General features: G+C 40.7%; 1 protein-coding gene across 6 annotated transcripts in view; it reads left to right on the top strand.

Moving 5' to 3' along the window:
* WDR48 (WD repeat domain 48) overlaps nt 1-18162 on the top strand; it is a 52804-nt gene that overhangs the window by 32044 nt on the left and 2598 nt on the right. For 5 of the 6 annotated variants that reach the window (XM_059162037.1, XM_059162034.1, XM_059162032.1 and 2 more), the window contains 10 exons: nt 791-865; nt 1976-2078; nt 3079-3176; nt 7252-7359; nt 7905-8001; nt 10370-10465; nt 12758-12863; nt 13830-13917; nt 16484-16560; nt 17883-18072. In XM_059162037.1, coding sequence (XP_059018020.1) covers nt 791-865; nt 1976-2078; nt 3079-3176; nt 7252-7359; nt 7905-8001; nt 10370-10465; nt 12758-12863; nt 13830-13917; nt 16484-16560; nt 17883-18072 — 1038 coding nt within the window. The remainder of the gene's footprint in view (nt 1-790; nt 866-1975; nt 2079-3078; nt 3177-7251; nt 7360-7904; nt 8002-10369; nt 10466-12757; nt 12864-13829; nt 13918-16483; nt 16561-17882; nt 18073-18162) is intronic. The other variant, XM_059162036.1, reaches the window with a different exon arrangement.

The raw sequence follows: 18162 nt of genomic DNA, 5'->3' as shown, positions 1-18162 counted from the left end.
AACAGGGAGAAGAGACACTGCATGTGAGTCCTGCAGCTGCCAGGATCTCTTGGCTGTGGAGAAAAAGGTGCAAAAACTTAGTGGTGCCATAACTGTGTGTTAGAAGAAATATCACTTTGAAATAAAGAGGATTCCTACTTGCTAGGAGTCTACCTATCCCACTACTCCCAACCTTCAATTCCTGGCACAAGAAGAATAGTGGATGACTGACCATAGAGTGATTTCATGTGCATGCTGTCTATATGCATGGGTGTAGGGACATATTTCTGTGTGTTCTATTTTAAAAATACAGAAGGTACACAGTACAGAGATATACTATTCTTAGGTGAGGGAGGTGAATTATGTGGGTACTTGTCACTTTTGCTATGTTGGGATTTTTTTTGCTACAAACATTTTCAAAGAGAAAAGGAGACCTACTTCCTTGTTACTAAAAAAAAAAAAAATACAAAATACAAGAGTAACAAAAACAAAATTATGGTAAGTCACCCTTTGACAGTACCTATTTGGATCCCCTAATTATTTAATTTAAAATTATGCTGAAACTTTCAGCCACTGTTTTTGGTGAAAAGTCACCCCTATTATATTTGTAAAGGCCATTTTTCCTTTAGCAGAGACACTCCCTCATTATTCTGTGCAACCCTAGCTTTTACCGCCTGCCAAGGTGTAGTCAGCATACAGTCAGCATACAAACATGGAATGAAGGAGTTGATGTTTAATAATAGGTAGCTAGTCCCGGCAGCTCAGGAGAGTCTGCATTCCACAGAGTGGTGTTTTTGTGCTTTGTTTTCAGATGGAGCTTGATAGATCAGCTGATCCCCCTCCCGCAATCTGGGTTGCCACGACTAAGTCTACAGTAAATAAATGGGTAAGGGAACCGCTGTATCCCTGACAGAGGTTTGTAAACATGTAGTTTGTTATCGCAGACCTGCCAGATACCAGTAGTAAATGCTCAAGATGAACCTGACTCTCGGCATGCTTTTGAACAGTGCAAAAATCTGAAAGCCTCTGTGAGTGCTCTGAAGGATTGTACTAAAATTAAGATAACAGTCCAAATGAAGCTTCTGACTTCTTTGTCAGGAGCCAAGATAGACATTTGGTGTGCCTAGAGTAGGCACTGTTGCCTGATAAAACCAGTAAATGTTAGTACAACATCTGAGCTCACAAAAGTGCCTTTGAAAACAGGCAGCCCAGGTTCAGGTTTTCCCCACTATCTGAAAGTTCGCTTCCCACCATTATGATTACCCATTGTCTCTAACCAGAAGAAATCAGAAGAGAATTTTTGCTTTTATAAAATGGTGATTGCTTCTTTGTCTTTACACTGTCTTGGCTTATAAAAGACTTCATACAAGTGCTTAACTTTTGGATAGCAGGGAATACCATACCAACATGGCAGGGACACTGTTAGGTTTCTGTTCTTCCAAATGTAAGAGAAAATAGAAAAATTGTGCTTTCAAATTCATTCCTTTTTTCCTCATAGCATGAAGAGCAGGGATAGAAATAGAGGATAACCAAAGAAGTCATTATTTAAAGTGCTTTTAATTCTTAAATATTCATTAAAGAAGATTTAAGTTTTCTTGCTTACTCAACTATATATGGATAACAAAAGAGAGACTATATGTTCCCATTTGTTTCTGTTTATACACCAATCAAGTGGCCTTTCTCAGCTTTCTCAGTACTTGTAAAAAATGTTATATATCTTGTCTAAATTTCATTGTCCCAGTGTGAGATCAATATAACTTTACCTGGAAGAATGCCTACTTTTCCTTCCAAAAAGATAGTATTAATATTCCCATCTTAATCCTTGGTTTGTTTCTTGAAGTTGTGGTAGATAATTACACTTTATGATTAAGTATTTTTTGGTTGATGTTACTGTTTTGGTTTTTCTCATTTGTCCTTTGTTTTTCTTGCCACTTTTAACAGATTGGCAAAGCTTAGAAAGCATAAAATGATTAAAAAATGAATTTTGTTCCTTTAGACCTTGAAGGGAATTCATAATTTTAGAGCCTCTGGAGATTATGACAATGACTGTACAAATCCTATAACACCACTTTGTACGCAGCCTGACCAGGTTATTAAAGGTGAGTAAGGAAGGTGGAAGGTATTATATCTTTTACCGAGGCTAATTATAGTTATTAAGAGATTGACAAAAATAAAGGAGGCAACCTTCCTTTCAGTGTAATTCTGATGTCAATAGAAGATACAGTGTATTGGTTTATTTTTAATAGAAGAAAAATATTCTTTAAATGCTAGTGACTTTAAAAAGCAGACTTCTTGAGGTAAACTTTTTGCCCAGCATCAGAATAGTTGTGGTCTGTGGCGGGCTAAGAACCACTTTGTAAAATATAGAGGGTTGAATGTTATCTTTTGGCACAAGTCAGATCTGGTACCCGACTTCTCTGTGCTTCAGCTGGAAGTGGCACCTCTGACTTGAAACACCCGAGTGAGGAGTAGAACGCTGAACAGGTGTTCATCACAGTTCTGTGTCCATGCTGATGCCTCAAGAATCACATGTGCATGCAGGAGGCAGAGTTAGAGATGGGACTGATCCAGACATCTGCTGTTATCACTTGAACTTTTCCCAGTGGTTAAAACTGTTTGCCCTTAACAGTTTTCCACTGGAAGCCCCTCGAAGGAGGGAGTTTTTTCATCTATAATCTGTTTTTTAAAATCAGACAGTTTGGGGGGCACCTGGGTGGCTCAATGGGTTAAGCCTCTGCCTTCGGCTCAGGTCATGGTCTCAGGGTCCTGGGATTGAGCCCTGCATCAGGCTGTCTGCTCAGCAGGGAGCCTGCTTCTCCCTCTCTCTCTGCCTGTTGCTCTGCCTACTTGTGATCTGGCTCTCTCTGACAAATAAATAAATAAAATCTTTAAAAAAAATAAAATAAAACCAGACAATTTTTCTTAGGTTCACCTTAAACAGCCATATATATATGTAAAACTGTATGTGTATCTTTTGACTCTCCTTCTCCTTTGTGGTAGATTGTATGATTTCTTTTGTTACATGCCAATGAGTAATTACTGCCATATGGTGAATTTAAATGGAATTATTTTCCTAATTGTGTGGGTTTTTTCCTTTAGGGGGTGCGAGTATTATTCAGTGTCACATTCTTAATGACAAGAGACATATATTAACCAAAGATACCAATAATAATGTGGCATATTGGGATGTATTGAAGGTGAGTAACTTTTTGTATTAAATATAGATAATTGGGTCATATATCCCCTTTATTTTTTGTTATAAAATATATATATATGAAATAACCAAAGTAATAAGTACAAAATTAAGATTAGACTGCAATAATACTTTTTTTGGAGACTATGAGACCATAGTTTATCTTTTTTTTTTTTTTTTGTGGCCATGGTTTATCTTAAAAGCACCTAAAATTTTGGTGGAACCATTTCTGCTGTGTTATTTGCTGCCTTACCTTAAAGTAAATATATCACATTTCCTCATCCTTGACATTATTGACATTTTGGGCCAAGTAAGTCTTTGTTGAAGGGGCCAGGATAGAGTGGGATCTGTCCTGTGCATGATAGGGTGCTTAGCATCACCCTCAGCTGCTACCCAGCAGGTGCCAGTAACCACCTTCCCTTCCACTGCAGCTTCAGTTGTGATAGCCAAAACTCTCTCCAGATATTGCTAAATGTTTAGGAGGAGGAAGGAAGAAGCAGCATACAAAATCACCCCAGGATGAGAATCCTTACAGTGCACAAAACAAGTTTAGCCATTTCTTAGGGTTTATAGACATCACTGTGAGTGTAAGTTACAACTCTGGGTCATGTTACGCTGACCTGTGGGATAGTTAGATGTTTTAAGCCATTCAGCCACATTCTAAATAGCACTAAAGAATTTATAGGCAGGGCGCCTGGGTGGCTCATTCAATTAAGAATCTGCTTTGGGGGGCGCCTGGGTGGCTCAGTGGGTTAAGGCCTCTGCTTTCGGCTCAGGTCATGATCCCAGTGTCCTGGGATCGAGCCCCACATTGGGCTCTCTGCTCTCTGCTCAGCAGGGAGCCTGCTTCCCCCTCTCTCTCTCTCTCTGCCTGCCTCTCTGCCTACTTGTGATCTCTCTCTGTCAAAAAAATAAATAAAATCTTAAAAAAAAAAAAAAAAAAAAAAGAATCTGCTTTGGGCTTAGGTCATGCTCCCAGGGTTCACATCAGGCTCACTGCTCAGTGGGGAGCCTGCTTCTCTCTCTCTTCCCTGCTCATGCTCTTTCTCGATCTCTCTCTCTCAAATAAAATCTTTTTTAAAAATTTATAGGCAAGTTGAAGAGTTTGCTTTTCTTGGTGGTGATAGTATATTTGTTGTATATATTATGTATTATTTCCTGAATTGAATGAATATTGTGTGCAGAGAGCTGTGTTGAGAGTCAGATAACAGAAAGTCTGTACCGTGATCCCCTCTGATAGGGAGAGAGGTAGGGAAATGGGAAACCTTACAGATAAAAAGACGAAATTACAGGGTAGTTTATGGACAGGGGCAATTACTTACAAGTAGAGAAATCAGGCGAGCGTCTTCGTGGTGGAGAAATCATTTGAAGAATGTCTTAAAGAACTCCAGCAGATGACTAATGGTAAGGCATTTTAGGAAGAGGAAGTGAGTGACAAAGGCACAGGAGGGAAGGTGGTGCTCATTCAGTGACTTTGACTTTTGTGTAATTGGAGACTAGAGGGAATGTTGGGGGGAAGCAGTAGGGGTGTAGGGGTGGAAGGTGCCATTCAAGTAATTTCCCAGAGAGTCTTGAATACAGGCCCCATGGTTGACCTTCTTTGCTGTTCCCTAAAGAATCTAAATCTAAGATTGTACTGGAGCGGGAAGAATCCCATGCCCAGAGCAACAGTGGTCTGTGCGATGGAGAAGAAGCTGGAAGGCCGTGTCTTCAGCATAATGACTTGGGGATCTAAAGGAAGAGACAGATGTTGGATACATGATAAGGAAGAATTGAAAAGCTCTGAGGTTTTGGTTAGGCTCCTGGTTAGAAGAAATGTCTGGATCTAAAGAATATAAAATAAACAGCTTGCTTTCTGAGAAGAAGGGACTGTCTGAATAGAAACCTTGGCCTGCCTGACACTTTCCCTCCCCATGGGCATGGGTATGGGAAGTCACATAATGAAGCAGTTGCCTGGTGAGCATGGTTGCAGAGTAAGAGCATAGTTGAGTGGAAAATGAAATTGCAGCAAACCCCAAAGTCCAACTGGTTTTTCTTAGGATAGAGATACACTTCTCGGGACCAAAGACTCATGTTTGTTTCAGAGAGGGGTCCTGTGGAGACTGGGAGGGTCCAGAGCAGTCCTGAGGACCTGGTCAGCAGGAACTTAGCTACTCTCCCACTGACGCGGCCTTCGTTCTGGTCTGTGGCTGGACTTCTCATGCTGCCCAGCACCTGACCTGATGCTCTCCAGAACATAACAGAATCTAACTGGGCCAAGCTGCTCTTTCATGGTGGGCTGACTGATTTTCTGCCTGTGGATCTGATGTTCTTTCTCTCGGGCAGATTAGCCAAAGCCTTGGTAGAGTCCTGCTGTCTGGGAGGTAGCTCTGCTTAGATGGGGCACTGACCTGGCATGTTCCATAATTGGCATTTTTTGTGTCTCCAGCAGCTTTCAGTACCCAGACACTAGGCCCTGAAGTGTCAAGATCAAGTGACTGGGAGTGATGGACATGACATTAAACAGAAGTAGGGAGTTGGGAGTATTTAGGAATATAGGCTCAGAGTGAGAGAGTTGCATTCTAATCTTGGTTCTGCTAGCTACTAGCCAAATGATCTCTGGAACATGCTGAACCTCTCTATACCTCTATCTTTATTCCTATAATGTGGGTGGCACCTATTTCTTGGTGAGGTTAAGGAGATGTTCGAGAAGTAGTTATCATAGTGCCTGGAGCATAATAGTTAAGAGGCTGTTACACTGATGCAGGTGAGAGATCAGATATTTATGTGGACTAGGATGGAAAAAAACAGAATCATGAGGAAGGTATCGAGACCTGTGGATAAGGGGGAGCTTGAATAAAAGGGTGTATAAACAAAGAAGCAGAGTGAGTCCCAGGTTCCTGGGTCAGATAGTTTGGTAAGTGGAAGTTATGGGCTGGGGGAGGTGATGTAAGAGGGAAAATGGATTGTTGGGAAAGGGAGAACACGATGAACAAGGCAGTGAGTTTGAATTTATGTGAATGTCTAGATAGATAGGTCCTCACACACCAGTAAAAGAGCTGGGCCGGAGAGACAGGCTCAGCTGTCAGCAGCTGATAGATTATAACTGAAGCAATGGGAACATCAGAGTTTCCAAGGGATATATCAGTATTGAAGAGAGAAGAAACCAGCCATCACCCTTTAGGGAACTGTTAGAAAAGAGAAAACCACAGAGGTATATAATAAAAGGGGGTTGGAAAACCAAGAGCCAATGAATGGCAGGTCAAGAACTAAGCAAGCATTTCCTGAAAGGGCTTGTGCTAGCTGACCTACAGAGAGTTTATGTCCAGTTTGGAATGTAATGTGCCTGGGATTTAACCAGTAGGAAGGATGGTGTTGGGGCAGAGGGGTGGGCGGACAGCAGTCTTGAGGGAGTCCTTAGAGCCCTGATAGAGTGGATTGTGGAGTGATTGGGAGGTAGTGGAGCAATCGTGGATGAAATTTGACTTTGGGGAGGTGGGCAGGAAGAGGATAGAGGGATGGGAGGGTCAAGCAAAGGTTTGTTTTGGTGTTTTCAGGTATTTTTGAGATGGGAGTAATGGGAGTATGTTTGCTGCTTACAGGGAGAAGCTGGGAGAGACATGAGAGGGTAGATTCCCCAAGAAGTGAGGGGATCTGGAGCACAGCAACAAGGGGCACTTTTTCCCTCACAGTGGGAAGAATAGTAGTACCGAGTTAAGGGGATTTTGTCAAGGCTTCTCTAATTTGGAGGAGTGGAGGTTTGTCCTGTGCTGAGGCACAGTGAGGGAGATGACAAGGCCAAACAGGAGGAGGGTAAGATTTAACTGGGGTGTCGTGGGGAACTGATTTTGGAAACAGAAGAAACCCCAGGTGGCAGCAGTGACGAGGCTGCAGACCATACGTTTATGGTGGGAATATTGGCAAGGATTTGAGAGGCCAGCATGCCCTGTGTATTATCCATGTGGATGTGGATGTTGTCCAGGATGTTTTTAGACTCTATTTTTTTTAGACAGGTGTGGAAATGTGTAAAATTTGGAATACCTAAGTCAGAATCGTTCAACACTTAATATTGATAATTATTATACTTTTTTGCTGTGTAGGCATGTAAAGTTGAAGACCTGGGCAAAGTGGATTTTGAAGATGAAATTAAGAAAAGATTTAAGATGGTATATGTGCCAAATTGGTTCTCAGTAGACTTAAAAACAGGGGTAAGTTAGCAGCTGATATTTGTACAATTGGGAATAGTTGAAAGTTTCTGATACAGCTAAAAAGAAGGTTTATTAGTTACAGAGTTGTATGTGTTTAAGTGTGGAGACAGTAAATTTCTCATGTTAATACTTACAAAATGCTGGGGCGCCTGGGTGGCTCAGTGGGTTAAAGCCTCTGCCTTCAGCTCGGGTCATGATCTCAGGGTCCTGGGATCGAGCCCCACATCGGGCTTTCTGCTCAGCGGGGAGCCTGCTTCCTCCTCTCTCTCTCTGCCTGCCTCTCTGCCTACTTGTGATCTCTCTCTGTCAAATAAATAAATAAATAAAATCTTTTAAAAAAAAAATACTTATAAAATGCAGTTTAAAAATGCCTTTTGGTATCTCAGTAAATTAAATTGTAGTTGGAGTGAATCACATGAAACATTTTCATTCTAAATCTGTGGCTTAGCTCCTTAGTCAAATAGTACAGATAAATAGGGCCTTAGAGGCTTATTTGGAAAATGTATTGGAATGGAATGCCACTTACAGTTTTTTTTTTTTGACAGATGTTGACTATTACTTTGGATGAGAGTGATTGTTTTGCTGCTTGGGTTTCTGCAAAAGATGCTGGCTTCAGCAGCCCTGATGGGTCAGATCCAAAATGTGAGTTTAAGTGTTCTTTCTTCCTTTCCTCCTTTCAAAAGAGAAGGTAGATCTGTGCTGAGTTGGGTTTTCTTTTTGTTGTTTCGATTTGTTTTTTGCTATCTGCTCTTTTATTTTTTTAACAATATTTGAGGTTTTTTAAAATCATATTCTCTCTTGAAAATGGAAAATACTGTTCCATTTTAAATGTTTTGTGGGGTCTTGATTTTTCTCACAATCTGTGGTTTAGCTTTAACAATTAAACACTCAACACACTTTCTACCCTTAAACCTTTCTGGAAATCTGATAGGGTAGGAAAAATGAAGCTGGGAAACAATTCTGTTGTTTTCCTTTTTTTTTTTTTTTTTTAATTGAGATATAATTGACATAACATTAGGTTCAGTTTCACATGTACAACATGATTCAGTATTTGTATATACTACAAAATGACCACAAGTCCAGTTAATACTCATCATCACAGTACAAAATCACACATTTTTCCCCTTGTAATGAGAACTTCAGAGATCTACTCTTAACCACTTTGAAATATGTGTTACAGTATTATTAACTGTAGTCACCATGTTGTACACTGTACCCCTGTGACTTTATTCATGTTATAACTAGATGTTTGTACCTTTTGACTCTGTCCACTTCCCTACCCTCTGCCTCCGGCAATCACCAATCTATTCTCTGTATCTATGAGTTTTGGTTTTGGTTTTGGGTTTTTTTTTTTTAAGATTCGACATTTAAGTGAAATCGTATGCTATTTGTCTTCCTCTCTCTAACTTATTCCACATAGCCTTCAGTGTCCACATAAGTTATTGCAAATAGCAGGATTTTGTTCTTTTTTATGGATGAATAACATTCCATTGTACATACATATCACGTTTTTTCTTTATACATTCATCCATTGGTGAACATTGGTTGTTTCCGTATCTTGGCTATTGTAAATGCAGCTGCAGTGAACATGGGAGGTCCATATATCTTTTCAAGTTAGTGTTTTCATTTCTTTGGATAAATACCCAGAAATGGAATTGCTAGGTAATATGGCAGTTCTATTTTTAAGCTTTTTGAGGAACCCTTGTACTTTTTTCCACAGTGGCTGCACCAATTTACATTTTCACCACCAGTGCACGAGGGTTCCCTTTTCTCCACATTTTCTTGAACGCTTGTTATATTTATCTTTTTGATAATAGCTGTTCTAGCATGTGAGGTGTAGCTTGTGGTTTTGATTTGCATTTACCTGATAGTGACATGAGCATTTTTTCATATACTTTTTGGCCACCTGTATGTCTTCTTTGGAAAAATGTCTATTCAGATATTCTACCCATTTTTTTTATAATATTATATTTATTTATTTTTTTAAAGATTTATATATTAGAGAGAATGAGCAGTGGGGAGGGGCAAAGAGAGAAGAGAGAGACGCAAACTCCCTGCTGAGCAGGAAGTGTGATGCAGGGCTCCATCCCACAACCTGAGCTGAAGGCAGATGCTTAACCGACTGAGCCACCCACGCACCCCTGGAAGATTTTATTTTTAAATAATGTCTGCATTCAACATGGGGCTCAAACTCAAAATTCTAAAATGAAGTCGCATGTTCCACTGACTGAGCGAGCTAGGCGCCCCTTTCTGCCCGTTTTTTCATTGCATTGCTTGTTTTTTTGCTGTTGAGTTGTCTTATGAAGTCCTTATATATTTAGGATATTAACCCCTTATCAGATACATGATTTGCAAATATTTTCTCCTATTCCATAAGTTGTCTTTTCATTTTGTTGATGTTTCTTTTGCTGTGCAGGAGCTTTTATTTTGATGTAGTCCTCCTAACTGACTTTTGCTTTAGGTGTCAGATCCAAACAGTCACCAAGCTCAAAGAATTTATTTGCCTATATTTTCTTCTAGAAGTTTAATGGTTTCAGGTCTGACATTCAAGTGTTTAATCTATTTTGAGTTAATTTTTGTGTATTGTGAGAAGAGACTCGTGAGAGTCAATTATTTTTTGTTGATTATATCTTTGATTGGTATTCTTCTACGAATGTAGCATGTAGACATACCTGATATATATAAATATAATTTTAATGACTCTATATGGAAATAGTTTCTTTAAGATTGTAATTCCTGTTTTTATTTGTTCATTTTTAATGAATGTCTATATCTGAACAACCAGATAGAATGTCTATTTGCTCCATGTTACTACTTCTTAAAACATTCTAAGATAAATTTTAATAGATGCAAAATCTTTCAAGTCTTGCTTTTAAACACCATTGGCATTGGGTTTAGAATTTAATATCAGAATATGTGGAAATATAATTTTTATTCCTTTCCCTCTGTTTTTAGGCTAAAACTAATAAATGTTTTTCATTTCTTTTCATCTTAATTAACTCTTTTGCAGTGAACTTAGGAGGACTTTTACTCCAGGCACTGCTAGAATATTGGCCTAGAACACATGTGAATCCAATGGATGAAGAAGAAAATGAAGTAAACCATGGTTCGTGTTTTTGTATCAGGATAATTGATTTAAAATTACTCAGAAGTTTAGGATACTTGGAGTGTTTGTTATTCCAGGAATGTTTAAGAAACTTTAAAAAGCATTTGTTAAGTCATAACATAATAAATAACTCGGGATGTGCCCAGTTTATCCCCCTCCTTTCCACATATCAAAGAGCAGTCTTAACTGAGATTCCAAGAGCACTTTCACTCAGTGATGCTGCTCAGGAGGGGTTAAAAAATCCCTACATATTCAAATGACCTTTGCCCTTAATAGCAAGCAGCTTGGCAGCCTTCTTCCAAAGGTATTTCTGAGAGTAGCTGTGGGCCTGGGGGACTTAACCTCCAGAAACAGCTAATGAGCTGCATCGAAAGCCGTTTCGGTCCTTATCTTGTCATGGCTCACATTGGCCTGAAACAGACATTACTGAGTCTGATGATCTACCTGATCTTGTCTCTAAACATTTCAGAAGATCAAATTCCAACTCAGAAGTGTCAGGATAAGTGAACAAGTATGTGTAAGAATTAATGTCACAGAGGACATTGTAAAGCTGTGTGTGCCACAGGCAGTGGCAGCAACTTGCTCTGGGCAGCAGAGAACACGTTTTGAATTTACAAATTTGGTTCAGTTTGATTGAAAAAAGGGAAGAAAAAGAACTTAAACTTTCACAGTTCATATGTTACAGTATGTTACAGCCAGTCAAAGAGTCTTTGAGTCACACCTACCAAAGACTTACTCTGCTGAATATGAATGAATCTCTGAGTTCTCTGAAGATTCTGCTGAAGATGGCCCACTTGTGGTGGTCAGCAATGATGAGGACCTCCTAGTAGAGATTCATTCTGGCCAACCAACTCATCCAAAATGATTTCTGGAGTTAAAATCTCTTGTGCAAGGATGGCATGCTTCCCTTCAAGCCATTCTTCTGTTGTCCCTGTCAGAGAGGGCACTGACCCCACCCATGGTGACTTTTCTTTTATGTCACCGGGCCCATTCCCCTCCTCATCAGATGTACAGTGGGCCCGGAGCCAGAGAAACTCAATGGAAAAGTCTTTCCACAGAAGCTTGAAAAAGCTAAGTTTTAGTGTGGGCTCTGCTGTTTATCAGCTGTGTCGCTATGGGCATGTCGTTTCCAGTTCTTGGCTCATCCCTCTCCATCTGCAACATGACAGACAGGGTGCCTTTAGAGGCCCACTAAATAGACAGTAAAGGTAAAAAACCAGAAGTACAGTCAGCACCCCTGGCATCAAGGGTTTGGTTTTGGGAGTAAGGAAAAGTTAGAGGAAACCCCAGATCATCCTTAAAATCAAACTGCCACAGTAAAGGCAGAGCTCCCCTCCCCCGCACCGCCGCCCCGCTCCACCTCTCAGACAGAAGCCTCCGTTTTGTGCCTGTGTGGTTATCTTCTGTACCAGCACCACAACCAGTGGACTCTCAAGAGTCGTGTACATTCTACTTGGTGAGCAGCTCAGGTGTTGGGGCGTCTGTAGGAGTTGCAGGCAGGGGTGCGCAGAGATAATTGGGCATGGACTGTATCCTTTAGGGACTGACATTGTGGTAGGGCAGAGAGCTCCTCAGAATAGACAGAACATGGTAAGGTCAGAGGGAGGATTGGTTGTTTCTCCAAGATAGGATCTGAAAGTGCTGTAGGCTCAGAAGGTGAGGTTGCTTCCAGATTCACCAGGGATACCTTTAGGAACAAGGTGGCACTGGAGTGGGGCTTAACCGTACTTGGTCAAAAGATTACAGAGAAAGCAGCGTGAAATGAAGTCTACAGAGAATAATAAAAAAGAGGTGTCGACTTCACTGAGGATTTTATTTTTCACCAGTACCTCTGCCATTAAGCATAAATTTTTTTTCTGGCCCAAGAAATTTTTCTGAGCTTGGTGTTCCACACATGCACACACATGCACACACACACACACGTGTGCGCACACATGCGCGCACACACACACACACACAAAAGCATATTGCTATTTATAAACAGGCTGTCCTACCCTTTCCTGTGGCTGAAGTAGAGTTCTCCTTGTTTCAAGTCTCAAATATTAATCTTCTCTCTTAAAATTCTCTAAAATTATAGTCATTTCCCATAAAGTACATTACAAGTTGCTTTACTTCTTATTCTTTGTAGAAATTTAACTTTGATTTTTTTTCACCTTTATCTGACCCTGCTGACTCATCAGACTTTTAACTTTGAAAACTTGGCAATGTTTGAAGCTTGTAGAAACAAAATGTTTACAATCTGTGTTTTTAGCACTAGTTCTGGATGCTGATGTCATCTGCATCTTTTCCTAGTAAATGGGGAGCAGGAGAACCGAGTACAGAAGGGAAATGGATATTTTCAAGTGCCCCCCCACACTCCTGTGATCTTCGGTGAAGCTGGAGGACGCACACTGTTCAGGTATGAGGGTGGAAGGCTGGAGACCTGCCTAAGAAATCATCCCCTTTGCTAAGAAGTACTGATTCAAACGTCATAACTTGTTCTAGGAGTATAAGGGGTTCAGAAGCTTTTCCACCTCCATGAGATAGTTAAGTGTCTGATGCTATTAGACCACGTTCTAATTGAGAACTGAGCCTCTCGTGTTAAAATGAGGTCGATACTTTGCTTTAATGCAGCTTCTGTGGTGGTTTCTACAGAAAGCTGTCACTTTCTCTCACTTAGCTGACATGACTGTTGGGGTCAGGAAATCCCCAGAAGTCCCTGCTCATAGAATCGCATCAGAGAAGGTAACTTCCCTCAGGCTGGGCAGTCAGTACAAGATGGGCTGGGCTGCTCCTGAGAACTGTTGTGCTCAGTGGTGCGCGACTTGAGGAACGAGGTAGTCCTTCATGAGGCCATGCTGGGAAGCTGGACTGGCTTCACCTCAAGTGGCCAGCCAGGCCCTGCTGGAATCACAGGGGAGAGCTCAGTAGAGTCTTCTGTAGGGCCAAAAGTTAAGAAAAACGCAGGCCAGAATTCTCTTTCCCTAAGCTCAGAATTCTCTTGCTTTCCGGTGGTTTCCTGAGAGTGTGATGACCAAAACAGTCCTGATCCCCATGATATGTGGAGGCCTGTGCCATGCACTGCAGCCCTGGCAGGGGATGTTTCTTGAGTATTTTGCCTACAGCCAGCATTCCTATCATCACCCGAGGACTCAGAGAAGCAGCTCTAGTATATGCATGGCCTCAAGGATGCGGGGGCCTGAGTGTTAGCACCTGCCGCCCCGCTTAGCCGAGTGAGCCATACTGCCTGGCTGCACTCCATTGCCTCAGCTGTCAAGTGGGGCTCATCCCGAATGGACGCTAGGGTCCCTCCCACTAATGTTTGTTGACCGTGATTTGTCATTTGTGCTGCTGTGTCACTGACTACCTGACGGGTTATGTTTAGGCTGCTCTGCCGAGACTCCGGGGGTGAGACTGAGTCGATGCTTCTTAATGAGACAGTGCCACAATGGGTAATTGACATCACTGTGGATGTAAGTGTCCTCCACTCCTGTTTTGCCCTTTTGTTCTGTCCAAACACAAAGGAGATTAGGAGCAGCTTTAGACTGTATAGTCATAATGTTAGTAAAAACTAGGCTGCCAAGGGGAACCCTCCTCAGCTTCCCTGCAGTCCCAAAGTTGCAGAAGAAGTACTGGTAATTAGTTATGTACTGTTTATATCCTTGTTGGATTCAGTTATAACTGTAATATGTGCTTATTAAAGAAAATAAATGAATCGGGGCGCCTGGGTGGCTCAGTGGGTTAAGGCCTCTGCCTTCAGCTCGGGTCATGATCCCAGGGTCTTGAGATCGAGCCCCACATCGGACTCTGCTCAGCAGGGAGCCTGCTTCCTCCTCTCTCTGACTGCCTCTCTGCCTACCCGTAATCTCTGTCAAATAAATAAATAAAATCTTTAAAAACAAACAAAAACACTAAAAAAAAAAAAAAGGAAAAAGAAAAAGAAAATAAATGAATCGAATTAAATGCCCATCTCTTTCCCAGTCATTCCTCTCTTCCACTCACTCCTGTCCTTCTCCCTAGAGGGGATAAGTAGTCGTAGTTCAGGCCATAACCTTCAGGACCTTTTTCTGTGCATACACAAGCAGATACTACTGAGGTGTGTGTGCATGCACCTATGTGTGTGTACAAACACACAAATACACGCAGTTCATTATTTTGCACAAAATCTGTTATACATACTGTTCTGCAACTTGGTTTGGTTTGGTTTTTCACTTAAAAATGTATCTTGGACATCTTTTCATGTCTGTACATGTAGGTCATTCATTCTTCTTTAATGACTACATAATATGTCTTTGTATAAATGTATCATAATTTATTTAACTGGTCCCCTATTGATGGACATTAAGGTTGTTTCCAGTGTTTTCTGTTACGAGCACTGCTTCAGTAAACATCCTTGTACATGTATCTTTGTGTACTTTTTAGGATAAATTCCTAGAAGTGGAATTGCTGGATCAAAGGGTATGCACGTTTTCAATTTTGATAGATAACTGCCAAATTGCCCCCCACAAAAGCTCTAGCAGCGTACACTCTCACCAACACTATGAGTGCCTGTTTACCACACTCACCGACACTGGTTACTTTTCAGTCTTTGCTAAAAGATGGCAAATATCTCATTGTTTTAATGTGGGGTGTTGTTTTTTCACATGTAGTGAGGTTAGGCATCTTTTCATACTGGCCATTTGTATTTCTTCTGTGAGTGTACTCATTTTTCTGTTGGGTGATTTGTTTTTTACTGATTTGTAGGATTTTGTCCTATTAAATATTAACCCTTTTACTATTATATGTGTCTCTCAACCAAAGTTTTACTTTGTTCGTGGCTGGTGTCTTTTGCCTGGCAAAAAGTTTGAATTTTTGTAATCAGATTGATCTTTTATGGCTCTGAGTTTCATATCTTGCTTTGGTATTTCCTGTCCAAAGTAGCAAAAATATATTTCTCCTCTGGTACGTCTGTGATCATTATGTATGTCTAGATCTGTAACCTATTAGAATTTATTCTGTTTTGTGTGAAGTAGGATGCTAACTTTCTCCAGATGGTTAGCCGCTGTGCCAAAACAATTTTTTGGAGTGCTCTATCCTTTTCCTACTAATTTGAAATGCTATCTTTATCGTATACTAAATTTCTGTATACACATGGATCTGTTTCTACACTCTCTTATGTGCTGTTGACCTGTTTTATATATTCCTAAAGCCATATGAAAAGAGATTTAACCTCTATAGAACTTTCAGAAAATTTTTTTTCTGTCCCAGATATACCTCCAAGAACCTAAAGCTAGTGTGACACCTGATGGATATTCTGTGCTCTTCTCTAAGTCCAAGATTCCCATAAACCACTGCTTCCTTTGAGTGTGAAAGTCACCTGGGATACATTGCTGACTTTAGGCCTGTGGCTTATTCCTGAGAGGAGACATCCAGACAGGATATGACATGGAGGCTCAGAGGGGATTAATACCCAGAGAAAAGATGACCAGTTAAATTTATTCTTTATCTAAGTATGTGGTTTGCTTCATGATAGTCATCTTGATGGTTGGCTGAAGTTTCTACTCTTGCTTAAAACCTCAGACCTGAGGTCAGAGGGAGAGAAAATGGGAGGACCTAAGTGACCTTTTCATTTGGATGGTGGGTCTCACCAGGCCAGAGTGTACAGTAGAATGTTGTGGGTTTCTCTCAAGACACTGAACTTTTTGTTTGGGCCCTTAGGTATCAGCCCTAGTATTTAAGTGTGGAATTGAGATTTTTATTTTGAGAGCTTTAAGAGTTAAAGCTTATTTCCCTTTAATACCTTGAATTATTATTCAGCATCATAATGACACTGACCTATCTTTTGTCTCACATATCTTTTATTACAAAACTAAACATGACACTTTCCTGATACGTTTTCACTAAGGCTGACAAGGATAATTTGATATCTTACTCTACATTTCATAGAAAGTCAGTTTTAATTGTAAAATAACTTGCAAATCATGTTTTTCTGATGACATCATTTTCATTCATTGGCTGATCAAAATGATCATACCTTTCTTTTTACTTTCAATATTTCAGAAGAATATGCCCAAATTCAACAAAATTCCTTTCTACCTCCAACCTCATGCATCTTCGGGAGCAAAAACCCTAAAAAAGTAAGTAAATGCAGTGTTACATGATGCCTTGATCTCATTAATGGCCAGCACTCTCTTCTTCTTTATGATTGCTTTCATAGTAAAGGATAACTAAAGCAGGTTTTGTGATTCTGAAAGCTTATACAGTTGAGCGTTTACCAAATACCTCCGGTGGTAGGCCACAGATGTTCAAAAGTATAAGACTTGGTTTTTTTTCTCTTGCCATAGCATAGTTTAGGACACAATGTGTATATAAAAATTGCTTTTATGGATACTTAGGGAATCATGGGAGTAGGGGAAAGAAATGAATTGTGGGCTGGAGCTTCCAGAAAGTCTTCTTGAAGGACATGGAATTTGAGCTGGACATGTAAGAAATGGATAGAATTTCAAAAGAGAGGCATTCCACGTCCAGGAAATGGTTTGAGGATTTGGAAGTAGGAGCATACACAGGATCCTGAAAATTAGCAAGGACCGGCGTAGCTGCAGCAGAGACTCCAGAACTGGGAAAGGAAATTTAAGGTCTTGTGGACGTGTATCTGAGCAAGTAAAATCTGTTAGGGGCATTTCTAGACATATACAAACGAGATCAGGGGCATGAACCCCCGTTATCCCCTCAAACAGCTCCAGGGTCATCAACACATGCCTAAGCATTTTCCTTCACCTCTGCCTCTCCCTCCGACCTACCTACACACACATACACACCCCACATCATTTTAAAGCAAGTCCTAGATAGCACTTCAACCAGATTTAGTGACTGAAGGTCAAGATGGCTTTCAGACTTTGAGCCCAAGCTACTTGGGTAGGCCATTTTGAACTGACATCAGTGATACAAGAGAAGTAGGTTTTGGGGTGAGGAAATTGATGAATCTGATTGGGGACATGTAGAGTTTGAGGTGCCCATGGGACATCCTTCTGGAGATACCCAGCCAGCTGTTGGGCTTGTGGCCTAGAGTTTAGGCAGGTGGTCTTGGCTCTAGGGCCAGGAGCCACAGGAGAAATGAGCACCTGGGGAATGGGAGCCTGGTAAACATGGTGGGCTGCCTTCCCTCCCAGGAGCATTTAGTTTGCCCATCCTCTAGGATCGTCTTTAAGGGAATAAAACCCAGCAGGCTATTAAGTTTTAAGAACATGCATTTAATTTCACTTACATGTAATCTGTGTCTTTGGGGGAACACAATGGAAATGTGTTGGCAATTCTAAAACTGGATTAAGGCAATGACCTAAACATTCTTCTTGATTTGCTTCCGTGCTATGTTTTGTCTTTATCCAATGGAACACCAAAAAATATTAAGAGATAACATCCAGTGATTCCTGATGGCACAATCTGCCCTTGCTTCTTACAGAGACAGACTCTCTGCTAGTGACATGCTCCAGGTCCGGAAAGTAATGGAACACGTTTATGAGAAAATCATCAACTTGGATAATGAGTCGCAAACCACTAGCTCTTCTAATAATGAAAAACCAGAACAGGAAAAAGAAGAGGATATTGCTATTTTGGCAGAGGAGAAAATTGAACTTTTGTGCCAGGACCAGGTAAGTGCACTTGGGGACCATAGCTCCATTTTTTCGAGTCGATGTTCAGCAAGTTACATGTGGTGTCATTATGGTTCCCACGTCTGTTAC

The sequence above is a fragment of the Mustela lutreola genome, chromosome 2, assembly GCF_030435805.1.
Source record: "Mustela lutreola isolate mMusLut2 chromosome 2, mMusLut2.pri, whole genome shotgun sequence".
NCBI lineage: Eukaryota > Metazoa > Chordata > Mammalia > Carnivora > Mustelidae > Mustela > Mustela lutreola.
Note: the sequence above shows the minus strand (reverse complement) of the source record. Positions and strands in the feature narration are given on the sequence as shown.